Source organism: Pleurodeles waltl, chromosome 3_1, assembly GCF_031143425.1.
Source record: "Pleurodeles waltl isolate 20211129_DDA chromosome 3_1, aPleWal1.hap1.20221129, whole genome shotgun sequence".
Lineage (NCBI taxonomy): Eukaryota > Metazoa > Chordata > Amphibia > Caudata > Salamandridae > Pleurodeles > Pleurodeles waltl.
The window spans coordinates 1,550,698,592-1,550,713,849 of record NC_090440.1 but is presented as its reverse complement, the minus strand read 5'-3'; the positions used below and the strand labels follow the sequence as shown (position 1 = coordinate 1,550,713,849).

Genomic DNA, 15,258 nt, shown 5'->3' with positions numbered 1-15,258 from the left:
ACAGGCGACAAAGATTTGATTAACTCTCCAACTTGAAGAAGTTTGCACTGCCAATCAAACTTGAATGTCACCACTGGCTTCGTTGATTGGACAGAAACTACTGCAGAAGGCAATATACTGAAATGAGGTCAACCTAGACGTCAAAAGATTTTAATACTCAGAAGGCTGCCTCACGATTATTTTCGTGTGCAGCAAGCACATCATAGGATTCATTAGCCTCACTGGAGAAAAAAGAAAACCTTTCCGGTTCAAACTCCTGCTAACCTAATATCGGTTATCCATCAACCCATTGTCAACTGAAAGTACTGTCCCAACTAGCTCCTCTTTTCCCTTTCACAAAGTCTTTCCTTACTTGCATCTTTCTCCTTCTTTCCTACCTCCTTTTCTAATCTTAACTTCATTTAACACTTCTGATCGCTTACATGTCCTACATCTTTTTGACAACCCCCTCATGTATAATCAGTTGACTTTCCCACACCTATCCCTATTACCTAATGCCCTCGGGTCCGTTGTCTCACTCTTCTATATTGTACCCCTAGTCCTCTCCGCTCTTTTACTTGTTGATATATATGGGCATCACTCAGTGTGTTTCTATATGTTTTATTCTCTGTATTGTTGAAGTATTTGAACTTTACCAATTTGTATAAACGAGGTAGAGCCCCTTTTAGAAGCATGCATATTTAAATGTAAATTAATTATGAGGTGCCTAGATTATATTTTTTTTCCTAGTCTGAGCCCTAATTGTATGTACAAGGCAACAGTTCAGAAGGTGTGAAAGATATTTAGATAAGACGGTTGACCACTTCAAATTCAGTTTCTATTTGAAATTTAGATTGGACACCTTGCTGTAATGAGCATTTTTGGCCAAATGGGCATCCAATAACCCTCCATTTTGCTCCTTTTGTGTTAAGAGTATTGAATACATTTTTTGATGATCTGCCCCGGTATAGACACTTGAAGTATAAGTGGTTAAAATCACTGTTTGTTTAGCACAGAACTGCTCCATGTATGGAATCTTGTTGGTTGTTAAAGAGTACTAAAGTAGGATATAGAACAGAATTTGATACAGTGTCTTAGGCTAAAATAATGAAATTAAATTACGAGAATTTTTTGAGGATTGTATGGAATTATAGGATGTTGCTGCTGTTAACACAATCTTTAACGTAATTGCGCAGTTGAATCTTATTTTATATGGGAACATCAGTGATGAATCCATTTAAGGACCTGTAAGGATATTGTAAGAGTATAGCTCCAAAATAAACTTGTAACGATTGAATTGTATATCTGGGTCAGCTCATCGTGCCATTTCAAGATCGCTTGCACAGCTCCAGTTGGGAACCTCTGACATGCTCTACAGTGCTTCGTTCCCATTGCGGTCAGAATTCGTATTCATCGGTCTTTCCTTCTGTGGAAGATGCCTACTTCCACAATGGCCAGATATGCTTGCTCATGGCGGCAGTGTAGTGTTACGGCAAATCTCCACTGATGCACCCTCAGTTGCGCATCAGATATATGGTATGATTACTTGGCTCTGCTCAGCACATAGACCTCTCAGGCCGCTAAATACTCTGAAGGCCTTCTCATGTGTCGAAGGTGAATCCTGATGCCTCTGTGAGAAGACCTATCACACAGTGGCTCATACATTTGTTATTACCCAGAAGATATGAAAGCAACAATAATTAAGCAATGTTGCCTTTATCTGAGATTGGCACACCAAATCAGCTTCTCCTCCCCGAGTAGCAAGTTGAACTTTTTCGGTGGGAACTGAGACACAGCTTCAAGCCAAATAGCTCTCCTCTCAAAATCCATAAAGAAACCAGCATTTACTAATGTGTCCAGTCACCTGCATATATCAACCACATTTAGAGGTTAAGTGTGACGAGAGTTGTCACCTACATTTTTTTCATTCTTGTGATTGGGAGCTTTTCGAATTTGCAGCAATTCAGGCTGTTGCATGCCTTGTACTTTCAAGTCAAAAAATGATATTTGTCAATGTTTTTGCAAAATCTTGCTACTAACGTACAATTTTAAGAAATACCTTAGTTACTGTTGCTTATGAAATCTATTATTTACTCGTCTTACAATTCATTATTTTGCCCCTGCTGGTTATTTTTATTTTTTTATTTTATTTTTTTTAAAACTATTTGGCTTTGGGGTCAACCTGGATTCCAACTCATATCATACCTTCATCTACAAACAGCTGCTCCTGGCTACTTCTAGTCTATTTTTTCCCGTCACTCCCTTTCTAATGCTACAGACTCACTTCAGATGTCTCTTGTGTTGCTTACTCATCTGTTGGCCTACTAACAATTTGATACGTTACACTGTGTATCTTGCTACTTTGGGTTTAGTGTGTATAAAATATAATTAAACCCCTTATTTTAATCAGGACGACTCACTATTATTTACAACACTGAGAAAATTATTTTTGTAAAGGGTCACCATTATAGTATCTCCTTTGTCTAACAAATTAGAAACAAATTTTCCCGTGTTCATTTCCCTGTGACCATTAGTGCATCACACTTGACAAACTCGTCAAACAATTCCATGATATGTACATGCCAGCTGTGATGTAGTGATTTATATTTCTGCCCGAATTGTGACACAAACAGTACTCTTCCCATAATACTCTTCTGATTAAGAGGTCACCAAGCACTTAGGTTAGAGGATTGTTTTTGGAACTTATCCTTATTCATACTGGCTCCCGTGCATTTTAAAGAATGAGTATTTATGGTCAGCTAAATGCTTTCGAGATAGCAGTTAGGAACCAAACTTCTGAATCTTAAAAATGATGTGTAAGTTGGTAGCAGTGACATGTTGATTTTTGTTTTATAATTGCCTTCTTGCAAGTAGGTTTCTTCGGAATTTATGATTCGATGTTTCGAAGCTTCATCGAGAGCAGGGCTAAAATCATAACCTTCTTTGCCTATAAAGAAGAAAAATATTTACCTTGGGCAAAATGATAACCGTGATGATTGTATTTGTGAAATAGCGTATAAAGCTCTTTGGTCCACGTTTACTAACTTTATTCAACTATAACGTTTAACTCTTCTTTTGATAACCAGCCACAACATTGATTGCAACTAACTAGGTGCGTTAATCATGTATGTGGACATCATTTTATATACTAAAAAGTGGCCACGTTTCCATGGGTAAAGCTCACTTGGTAATTAATTACTGTAGCCTTTTGGGATGAAGGTTACTCACGGTAAATCGTGTAGACCTACAACAAATGCACTCTTTCATGTGAGAAATATGGTAAAGCCATAATATTTGAAAACACTATGTATTATGCAACTATATTCTATAAGAAATCCGATTTATTGACATTGTGATAGTCTTTTTCACACTTTGTGTGCACATGTGCAGACACACACTCACTCTTCACTGCTTTTTCCTTTTTCTCCCCCCTCTTTTACTCACTCCTCTCATTAGCCCATTCCTGTACATGCCTGTGCTGTGGCCTCTGCCCTCTTCTGTTTCTTTTCATCTTTAATCTTTAATCTTTTACTGTACCTGGTATCTCGCAGTTTGATCGCATTAATACATATTAAATAGTTTTTTTTTTTTTTTTTTTTTTTAGAGATTACGTTTCTGTTGTGAGATTACGTTTCTGTTGTCGATGTACTTAGAATTCAGTCATAGCTACTACCAGCATATTGTAATTGTATTGTAATTTGCTGAATTACAGGTAAATATGCAATGCGAGACTTGGTGAATCGTCTTCCAGGAGGAAATGGCACAAGTATATTGTCTGATGACACGGTTGCTGCAATTTGCTGTGCTCTGCATGAGGTCACGAGTAAAAACATGGAAAATGCCAAAGCACTTGCAGACTCTGGAGGAATCGAAAAGCTGGTCAATATCACAAAAGGAAAGGGAGACAGGCAAGTATGCAGTCAAATGGACAACTTGAATCTTTATCTCTAGCGATTTCTAATGAATTAGTTCATTGCAGGCATTTGTTATAGAAATAATCGCATTGGATTAATTTTTCACCTTTGAAAACCATTTAAGTGTTTAATTTCTGCTTTTCAGGAAAAAGGCAAATGGCCTGTTATTTAATCCGTTAGCTGTTGTTACATTTGCGTATTCCATTCCTGATAACATGTAATCCTTGGTGTCCTCTGTCGCAGTCACAAAGTACCTCCAGGACCTGGACAGTAATTAACTTGTTATCCTAAATACCTTCCTATTCAAGAAAATCACTCCTAGATTTCAACGGGTCTTCCCTGCATGCCTCCCCATAAGCCTCATTTCTTCACTGCAGTCCTCTACAACTAAAGGGCTGTCACTAACCAACTGCTTATGTGTAGGGTAATCGAGGAACACATAACTAGGATGTTCTAACCTTTCACCACTCATATAAGACTTCCAGAACTCCCAGAGCAGAGTCTGTCACCATCACAAGTCAGGATAAGCTATTCACCCTGCCGTATATAGGAGAGATTGGTTTGTCAACCCTTCTAGAACTCTTAATAGCACTACAGACTGCATTGTGCTCCACTACTCAAACCACCTACGTGGTATTCTAAACACATGACACTTTCTGCAGAATAGGAGTGCACTCTCTCATTAGACTGAAGGTGGCTTCCCATCCGATTTAATTTTGGTAAATAATTTAGTATTTGATTATTGAATTTGTATTTTTTTTCTGTGTGGGAGTCTAGTGTGAGTGTATTTTTCCTGCTATTTCTTTTGCTTATTTTGATTGTTTTTTTGGTTCTTCGTTGCTTGGTCCAGAACCAAAGAATGCTCCCTAAAAACGTATCCATCCTCTACCCCTTTTTCTCTTGCTACTCCTTGTTGATCACCTTGTGTTTTCCTTATGGCTTGTTATTGCTGTTCTGCCCCAGACATGATTTACCTCTGTTGTAGGTCACCTCCATGATTCTGTCTTTACTTTTAGTTAACACGTTTTTGTATTTTGTTGAACACATGTGACGTCTGCCCTTTCCCATTCTGCTACCCTTTTCCCAAACCCAAATGGTGCAGAGCTCTTTCTCTGCTTCCAGCATCCGCATCAACTAGAAATAAAGGAGAAGCTTCGCCGGCAGCAGAGGATTGACTACGCCTATAGCAGTAATTTTCTAGTCAAAGAGAAAGTATGTGCTTTTCTCATACTGTTACACAGGGTTTATGTAGAGAGTTAATTCGATGACATTTTCATAGCAACATCTTTTAGTATTACATGTAGGTCACATGGGGTTCAGGACTGAACTTCATACTCAATCATATCTAAAGGGAGCCACTGAAATTTCCTGTAACCACATATGTAGTGTCAGCACATAGATATGTGCATGACAAACAAATTTACTTGCATCCCTCCTTTTATGTATAGACATTCAATGCCAAAGACCAACCTACCACCTGGAGTAGCTCTAGTTTCCTGAATCTCAATTTCACATTGTTGTATAATCTTCTTCCAACTCTAAATTCGTTCAGTTGATTTATTCTTGTTTGAATGGAGCAAATAACATTTGATATCTGTGCCAAAACACTTAAAATTTCTCCTAAAATGTTGACACTCCACTAAAGCCATAGCTGAGAGCACTGAAATCCTAGTGCCCTATGAGTGATTGTAGAGCAGCCGTACATTCCCTGGTCGTTTTCCACCTTGAATATGACAAGGTCATGCCTAAAAGAATCTATCAGATTCCTCCTCGGTTGGCCCCTGAAAGACATTGTCTTTCTAGTCTAAATGAACCACTGTTTCAGTCACACATCCTCCATCTAGCCTTTCTCCACTTAATCCGAATGGTAAATTAGACCTCAGTTAAAGTGGCATGATTGAGCCACTTTGTTCTTCGACCAAAAACACCTTACCTTAAAAAAAATGTCTTGTCCCTATGGCTCTATATTTTTTCAAAAGGCCTGTGGATGTGGATCCTTAAGTGTTGGGATTGTAAATAGTTTAGAAAACTTATTTGGAATCCCTTTAATAACGTGTTAGTACAGTGTACATATAACAAAACACATTAAAAAAAGAAAATGTTACAGGGACGATATAGTTAGGCTTACATTTTAAACGTACAAAACCATAGAAATTCACCTGTTATAGTTAGTTATCTATAGTAACTGTAACTGTTGCCCTAACGTAACTATAACTCGTGCCCTCGTCATGTACAGTTTTATCGTACATTTGTTTACTGCAGATATTACATTGATGTTATCAGTGATGTTATCAAAGATGCCATGAGTGCCATAATTTGTGGGGTAATTAGCATTGCTTGGCTAGGGAACGAGTTATAGTTACCTTAGGGAATGAGTTATAGTTACCTGAGATTACTCTAACAGGTGAATTTCTATGGTTTTGCACGTTTAAAATGTGAGCCTAACTATAACGTCCTTGTAACCTTTGTTTTATTAAGTGAATTTCTATGTTTTTTTAAAATTCTATGCCCTACCTATAACATCCCTATCACCTTTGTTTTTTTCTGTGAATTTCTGTGTTTTTTTAAGTGTCCTAGTGGGTCTGTGAGTGGGTGCACCAGTGCCTGTGAGTGGGTGCGCAGGGGTTTCAGTGGGTCTGAGTGGGTTCGTGAGGGTCTGAGTGAAGCTGTGAGTGGATGATGAAGGTCTGTGAGTGGGTGCATGGGTATCTAAGTGGGTCTGTGTGTGGGTGCGTAAGGGTCTGAGTGGGTGTGTGAGTGGAAGAAAGATTGAAAGAGAAATTGAGAGAGAGAGAGATAGAGTTTTTTAGACTTTGATGAATGCTAAACTTAGAATTAGATATTTCTGGACAAATTGAAAAGAAAAATGTATTTGTTATTTAAAGATTGATATCACTTTTCAGTATGAACCTTAAACGTTTGAAGTTTAAAAGAAATTGAAGAAGAAAAATGACCACAGATACACCTGGAGTAGAACCCTCAACTCTGTGTGAGGGTCTTTGACCTTAACCTTTAGGCTATAGGTAACTCCTTCTGTGATGCTTCCAGGCATACCTATGACAGTCAACCCACGCATATGATTGGAAAGAAACGTGAATGTTCCATCACTAGTAAGGTTTAACAGTCAAATCACTAGTAAATAAACAAGCACACTGCCAAGGGATACTAGAATTTGAACCTTCAGCCTACTGAGTGACAGCACAAGACCTTGGCCAGAAGTAACTGTTCCGCACTGCATCCAAACATGCCTATAATATTCGTACCAAACATCTTGCTATTCTAACTCTTTTAAGTCATTATATGGAGAAACCATTGCAATAACCATCTCTCTCTCTTCCATTCCTTTATGGGATGGAAGAGAGAGAGAGAGTGACAGGACCTGGGGGAGCCTCAAGACCCCTGCGGTCCTAGCTGGCTCCCCACATCCTGCGGTAGCCAATATTACTCTCTCAAGCAGGGAGATGCTTTAAATAGCTCCCTGCTTGCGGGAACAATGTTTTCATCTGTTTCCTTGAACGCTTATCTGTGTGCAGGGAAACAGCTGAAAACTCCGCTTTCTGCCAGCAGAAAGCAGAGTGTTAGCTCTGACTTGACGGGAGCTGTCAAAGCTCCCACCAAGTCAGAGCAAACAGCTGTGTTCCAGGTGTGGACGCCCCAGAACATAGCCGGAGCCAGCATTGGGGGATCGTGGTCCCCAGGGCCATCATTGGCTCCTCAAGGGGAGCTGTGCGGCCCACCTCCAGCATGTTTTGCCCTAGGAAGTTGGTGACCCCCAGGGCCCCAAAGGGCCAAAAGGACCCCCCTCCACCCCCAATTGTTTTATCTTAGCCCTGGGGGTGGTGATTGTCCCCGTGGCTGTTGGGGACCACATGCCCGCATTCTTTTTATTTAAAGTCCCAGAGAGGTGGCGGTCGTGGGGGCTGGGGTGTGTCAGCCGCCCCTGCATTCAATTAGCTATTTGCCCCAGGGAGGTGGCAGTCCACAGGGGCCCCCCCCCATTTAGTTCCATGATAGCGCGCCCCCCTCTCAATTCAAAATTAAAATGCCCGCAGGACCTGTCTTCAGGGGGCAGGAGGAGGGTTGTCCTCCCTGAAACAAGCACGGGAACCCACACTTTTTTTTTTTTTGTTTTCTTTACTTTTCAGCAGATCCACCGCAGTTCCTGCCGACTTATATAAAAAAAAAAAAAAAAATTTTTAAAAACACAATTTTTTTTTAAATTGCTCTTTGAGCCTTGGCGAGGTACTTCTGGGATCACTGCACCAGAGCTAAAGGGTCAGGATGACTCAACCCTGGCCGCTTGTTTTTTTTTATTTTTTTAAACTTTTTTTCTGGGACTCTGCAGAAGCAGAGTCCCAAGATGTCTGCCAACACTTCCTTGTTAAAGTGTTGTCAGCCAATCAGATATCGGCACAGGAAAGTTGGATCATCATTCCTTGATATCTATAATTGTTTACCTTAAATATCTCTAAAACCACTTATCGGATTTACACCAAATCACTAAAAGCGTGTTTTCTGAGCCAAGACCTAGCTTTCTGCCAATTTCGGTGTAATTCCATTTAGCGGTTTGGACTTTAGGAGTGTTAAAAAAAAAAAAAAAATGACAAATCCCATTGACATAGAATGAAGGAAAAGTGTTTTGGAACCCCCCGCCCCCTTTTTTCACAGCTACTGCTTCACGGGTCACCCCGAAACTTTCAAAACAGCAGATGAACCGACCAAAGCATAAGTTTTGACAATTTTGTGCGGATTCGTCAAGCAGCACCAAAGTTATTGGCAAAACAAAAAACGCTCCATCTGTGGAACAAATGGTCTCAACTGTAACTACCTAGTGGCAGTCGCCATTGGCTTTGTTACCTTTTTGAACATTTATTGTCTCTAGCAGCATAGCATATAAAATTATATACTGTATCTGAAAGAACACACACAATGCCGCTTTCAAGAAACTAATTAACCAAAGTTTCTTTATGTTTTTAATTACTAAGATCATCGCTGAAAGTGGCCAAAGCTGCAGCCCAGGTGTTAAATACATTATGGCAGTATCGAGATCTTCGTAGCATTTACAAAAAGGTGAAAAAAGCAATTATTTTATACGATATTCATGTGTGTGTAAGGATAATGTTAAGCACATTGTACAAAATGTCTTGTAACTATTTGCTTTCCTCTTCCTTCTTAGGATGGCTGGAATCAGAGTCATTTTATCACGCCAGTTTCAACATTAGAGCGAGAAAGATTCAAATCACATCCTTCCTTGTCTACAACCAATCAGCAAATTTCACCCATCCTTCACTCAGGTTAGACAGTTTAATAACACGGTGTTGCTCTGAATTAATATGAGTCCTCTTCAGATAATGTTGCTCTAAAATCTGAAATTTAAAACATGTTTTTCTATTTTTCTTGTCATCTTGATTATTAAGTGCATATTATGTTAACCAGTATAACTTGATTATATTGAATATATAGCTTGATGATTCAGTTTGAACTATCTGCCCAGCTCTACTCCTCATTCATACACCTGCAATTACATTTGAAAAATATAGTTCCTTTTAACATACCAGTGCAATATTACTGGAGAATTTTTCACAAGTTGTTTTTAATACTGTAATGTTTGATTGCTTAAACCGGCATGTGTCCAGGCCTACCTCTTCACCTACCTCTGCTTGTCCCACAGCAAACTCCAGGATCCGGGCTCCTCCAGGTCCTTTATCTGCTTTTGTAGCAGAGTCCTCCTTCTGCTGCATCCTCTGCACTTCACTCTTTCTTCCTTGTTGTTCTTCTTTCCAGTCCTTAGCTCTGTTTCCATGCTTTCCTCTTCTCTCTCTTCCCACCTTTTTTGTTGCCGCTCCTGCCTGTTTTCACCAGTTTTTCTCTCGCCACTTAGTTTGACCTTTTCTTCAACCTTTAATTGACTGTTTTTCAACTTCTTTCCTCGTTGTTTTTGCTCATTTTCTCCTTTCTTGCCTCTTTTTGCCCTTTCCATCTCCTTTTGCGACCGCTCTCGGCCATTTTCACCCATTTGTGTCTCTTACCATTTATTGCCCTTCATTTCAACCTTTTATGGACTGTTTTTTCCAATTCTTTCCTCATTCTTTGTCTCTTTTTCTGGCATTTCCTTCAACTTGCTGCTGTTCCTTCGCTGCACTTGCCACCCTTTTCCTGCTCCTCACTCCTGCTCGTTCCCCTCCCCCTCTTTCCAAGCCTGCTCCCAGGACCCCCCTCTCCTTATGTACTCCTGCTTTGCCTTTCCTCCTTTTCTCCAGCCCCGCACACTGCCTCCCACTGCCTAGGACCTACATAATTGTTGCTCGCGCAGCAGCTGTGCCAAAGGCAATCCGGTCTGTCCCAGTCTGCGCCTGTTCCATGCCTAGGGCCAGGAATCCTGGTCCAGCTGCCGCCAACAGCTACCCCTTATCTGCCCTCTGAGTTCTAGAGCCCGGATGCCGGCACAAAAACTGCCTCCACACCACACTCAACTCTAGGTCCCTTCACCCGCACCCACTGCTATTTCACCTGCCGTAACTTGCACCCCCACTGCTCCCGGAAACACCCAGCCCACACCTCACACCACTCTACTACTTACCACAAGTTCACTTGCACCCTCCTGAACAATCGCTCACTCAGCAGACACGCCACAGATTCCGAGACCTCATCAACAACCTTGCACCTGACATTTTCTTCCTCACAGAGACCTGGCTTAACCCTGCTTTAGCCCCTTACATTGCCACCGCTTAACTGACAGGGTACAGAATCACCTGCTGTGACCACAGTAATAAGCCAAGCATAGGTATTGCCATTATCCACAGAGACTATCAAATGCACCACCACCACAGATGGCACAGTACCAGCAATTGATCACCTCAACCTGATCACTGACTTCGTTACCCCCCCCCCATCATAGTTTCCAAAGACTACATGTTCCTGGGCTACCTCAGTTTCCACCTCAACAGACCCCCAACTCCACCAACCTCCTTGAGAACCTGAACAACATCGTCCTCTCCTAACTCATCAGTGACTCCACGCATATCGCAGAACACACTCGGCCCAATATTAATTTCCAGCAACCGCATCAAATACAGTCACACCACCAAACTCACATGGAACAACCACTACTTTATCCACTTCAGCATCTCAACACCCATGCAGCATCACCTAGTGCAACCCTACTACACCCCCTCACAGATCAAACAAGGCCTCAGAACCCCTATGGACCGACTCATTCAACCCACCCAAACACTTCAACAATGTCAACCAAGACATCTGAAGATTCAACGCCTGGATCATGGACTGGTGTCAACAGCATTACGCCATCAAAAACATGAAACACAGTAGAGCCACCAAAATAGCCAGATGGTACACTGATGACCTTTAGAGAACCAAACACCACTGCAAACATCTCGAGAGAAAGTGGTGCACCAGCAGAGACCCTGTGAAAGAACCACTTTCAGAAATGCACTCAACCTCTACCACCACTACATGAGATAAAGAAAAAGGCCCTGGCATCACACATTGAAGCCAACAACAGTAAAGAGCTCTTCTGCATAGTCAAGGAATTATCCAACCCCGCAGCACCAACAAGCAACATCACCCCTTCTCATGACCTAAGCGACAGCCTCACAAACTTCTTCCACAACAACATCTGCAGAAACGTTCAACTCAAGCTTGAAGACTTATTCAACAACCAAACCTCCACACCCCCCACCTTCCCAGGGCTAACGACATGGAACCACCTCACCACCCAGGACACAATCACCATCATGAAATCCATACACTCAGGGGCCCTAACCGACCCATGCCCCCATCACCTCTTCAACCTAGGAGCATCCAAATTCAGCCATGTGCTCACCACTCTGCTCATCACCTCACAGGATTCAGCCACCTTCCCTGAAGACTGGAACACAAGTTAAACCCCTGCTGAAAAGCTCTCAGTACACCCTAACAAACTCAACAACTGCAGACCCATTTCCCTGCTCCCTTTCCCGCCCAAAGTCATAGAAAAAGCCACCAACGACAACTCACTATCCACCTCGAACACAGTCACCTCCTGGACGACTCCCAATCTGGATTGCTCAGCAGTCACAGCACCAAGACAGCCCTGATTGCAGCCACTGATGACATCCGAACCCTTCTTGACAAAGGGGAAACAGCGGCCCTCATCCTCATAGATCTCTCAGCAGATTTTGACACCGTCTCACACCACAAGCTCATCAGCAGACTCCACAACATAGTCATTGAAGGAACCGTCCTCAGAAGGGTTGCCTCCTTCCTCTCTAGCATAACACAATCCATTTTCACCCTACACCTCCAAACCCTTATCAATCATTGGCAGAGTCCATCAAGGCTCTTCCCTCAGCCCCACCCTCTTCAACATCTACTTGACACCTCTCGCTAGCATATTCAGATCCTACTGCCTCAACATTATATCCTACGCTGATGAAACGCAACATATCCTCTCCCCCTCACAGTCACCAGGACCAACTTCCACCAATGCATGGCCAGCGTCTCAACTGGATGAAGAACGTCTGCCTCAGTCTCACTATGGACAAGGCAGAAGTCCTGATCTTCTATTGCAACAGCTGCCCCCTGGAAAACATCCTGGTGGCCCACTAGACCAGGCCCCACTCCAACCCCTACCGAGCATGCCAGCAATCTCCGCAGGTTGACCATGAGGTCCCAAGTCCACGCAGTGTCGTCCTTCTTCTTCTTCATCTTTCACATGCTGCACAAGCTTTTCAAGTGGCTCCCAAGCTCTCATCTCCAGTCAGCTGGACAACAGAAACCTCCTCTGTGTGGGAATCAAGGCCCACCTCATTCAAGACTATCGACTATCCAGAATATTGCAGCTAGATTTGTCCTGGACCACTCCTTTCACACCCACAGCGTCCCCCACCTCGGGAAACTTCACTGGCTCCCAGTCAATGAAAGATGGCAGTTCAAGCTCCTCACCCATGCGTTTTAGGGCCTTGTACGATTCTGGGCCTGCCAATATGAACGACCACCTGAGATTCCACTCACCCTCCAGACTACTCCGCTCCGCTTTCCTTTTGCTGGCCCATACCCTCCTCATCAGACGCGGCAGAGCAGGAGGACACTCCTCATACCTTGCAGCCAGCGCTTGGAACAATCTCCCCAAATACCGCAGGATCCGCCCTACTCTTCAGGAGTTCTGAAGACCTGGCTAATGGACTGAACCTCTGGACACTGCTATCGCATGGATACCCTCATGGGTGACAAGACACACTCTGCAAGTCGACTGATTGTTTATTTGGCATGGTGTTCGTACGTGGGCGAAGGAGTAAAAATGTGGTTAAAAATAAAATATAAGGATTGGTTTTACCTATGTAATTTTATTAAATACTATTTTTGTCTTAAAATGTTGCATTGACTTGCTTCTCAACGTGCAGAAATTCTTAATGCTACAACTTGACTGAAGCGTTTATTTTGGTGTTATGACAGTGTTTCAAGTCTGACCTTTAAACACAATTCTAAGAAAAGCATGTCAGGCGTTGAGTTGTTTTTTCCTGTGCCTATTTTAACTCTAGTTAGCAGTAGAATACTTCCTGTACAAAGGACAAATCATTAGGTTCCAAAATTAGTTTCAGACTCTAGTCATTACCTCCAGCCTTGCAGTTTTTTGGCAGTTAGAATAATTAGCCTGAAAGTCTTTTATAAGTGATTTTGTCTTGTACATTGCATTGTTCTTCCTGTTAGGCACAGTGATAGTGGCAGATTTTGGTGCTGGTCTGTTTAAAGGAAATAAAGGCTCTTCGATGGGGCTCATGGTCCGTGGTAGCTGACAAGCTTTGAAATGAATGTGGCAGGACTTAAAAACCTGCCCAAGTTGCTATGGGAAAAGAAAACAAGCCCATTTTCCTCCCAGTGGTTTTTGTTGTGCCATTTCTCCCACTGAGAAAGTTGTGCAAAATTAAGGCCAAAATGTGCATTTTAGAGTTACAGTTTTTGCATAAATTGACTAAATAGCTAGAGGTTCAGAAGGGGCACTTTTAAACTATTCCACTAATTTTATACGGAATCAGGCAACACTTACGCTCATAAGGATGTTAGTGGTTCGTCTTCCCCAAAAAATGTTAGAAAAATGTAGCGTAGAAGTTCATTTTTCAACATGATTTCAAAAAAGGCTTGATAAAAGCTATAGGTGTTACAAACGTGTAACTTCTCATAGCATTTTATGTTGTAAAATATATGTAGCATGTTGATTCACTCCTGCTTTCCAGTTCTTTACATTTTTCCATTTTGCCCTTCATGTAAATAAATCTTAGTTTTAACTTCTAAATGAAAATCTACTTAACAGAGGCTGCATGGGAAAATAAATAGGTATTGGTGTCTCGGATTATCAAGGTGTATAGAAAACCTCCATCAGTGCTACCGTTTAGATTACAAAGACCTAATAGGTTCAGATGGCAGGGAGCTTATAGCATTATTAAAGGCTAAGACTTTGGACAGCTGTAACAATATTGTCATAAAAATGTCATCAATATAGATGCTAAGAATAGTGAGGCATTATGGCAGAATAGAAAATTCTAAGAGTTTATTTTCATAATACCTCAAGTGAAAGCCATCATGGCATTGATCTCGACTATGTGTCCAGTATTACCACCATTTTGACAGTATCGCCAGAGATCAGCATGCTTGCCGTGGTTGCCCGCAAAATGCCAGAAGTTGAAATCTGTACCATTATTCTAGGGGCAGCATTGTGCATTCAAATACCCACAGTTTGCCAGCAGTTACTACGATTATGTCGGGTGGGTTAATTACCATGGATGGGTAACAATACGCCAATAATGTGCTCAATATGTCATGGGTGTCATAACCATGCTCTGGATTTCCTCAGTACACCAAGTATTGCCCCTGATATGCCGTACCCGGCATGGTGCCAGTGATGGGCATTGACATGCCTAGGATTCACTTTCTCAATTTTTAGTGGTTGCTAGACACTCCAAAAAGAGGGAGAACCCACATAAACACTGTCTCAAATAGACACGAACACAGGCTGAACACCTGACTCGCTGCCTCCTCTATGGCCCCAGATGATGCACCTCACCCATATTTCAGTTCCCTGCTCTGTACAGCTGCAGTTGTGCTACGCACCTGACACCCTCTGTGCGCACACAAACACAATGTGATTGAGCACTGGGCCTGCAATACAGTTAGTTACCACTGCAACAGCCACATGTTGAACGGACATGTTTGAGACCCAGCTCTTGCATATTGTGTGTGCTGATTCAAGGCCTACCTTTGGTCTTTCATCTCTCACCTGTCCTGGTGAGATAGAGCCCAGTGCAGCGGAGTCCTGGTGGCATATCTAATGGAGTCACTTGAAGTTTGGGAGGATTTACAGTGGTTATCC

The 15,258-nt window shown here is 42.1% G+C and overlaps 1 protein-coding gene across 8 annotated transcripts in view; it reads left to right on the top strand.

The window, feature by feature from the left end:
- PKP4 (plakophilin 4) overlaps positions 1 to 15,258 on the top strand; it is a 643,120-nt gene that overhangs the window by 602,949 nt on the left and 24,913 nt on the right. For all 8 annotated transcript variants that reach the window (XM_069225136.1, XM_069225133.1, XM_069225134.1 and 5 more), the window contains 3 exons: positions 3,692 to 3,887; positions 8,879 to 8,963; positions 9,070 to 9,187. In XM_069225136.1, coding sequence (XP_069081237.1) covers positions 3,692 to 3,887; positions 8,879 to 8,963; positions 9,070 to 9,187 — 399 coding nt within the window. The remainder of the gene's footprint in view (positions 1 to 3,691; positions 3,888 to 8,878; positions 8,964 to 9,069; positions 9,188 to 15,258) is intronic.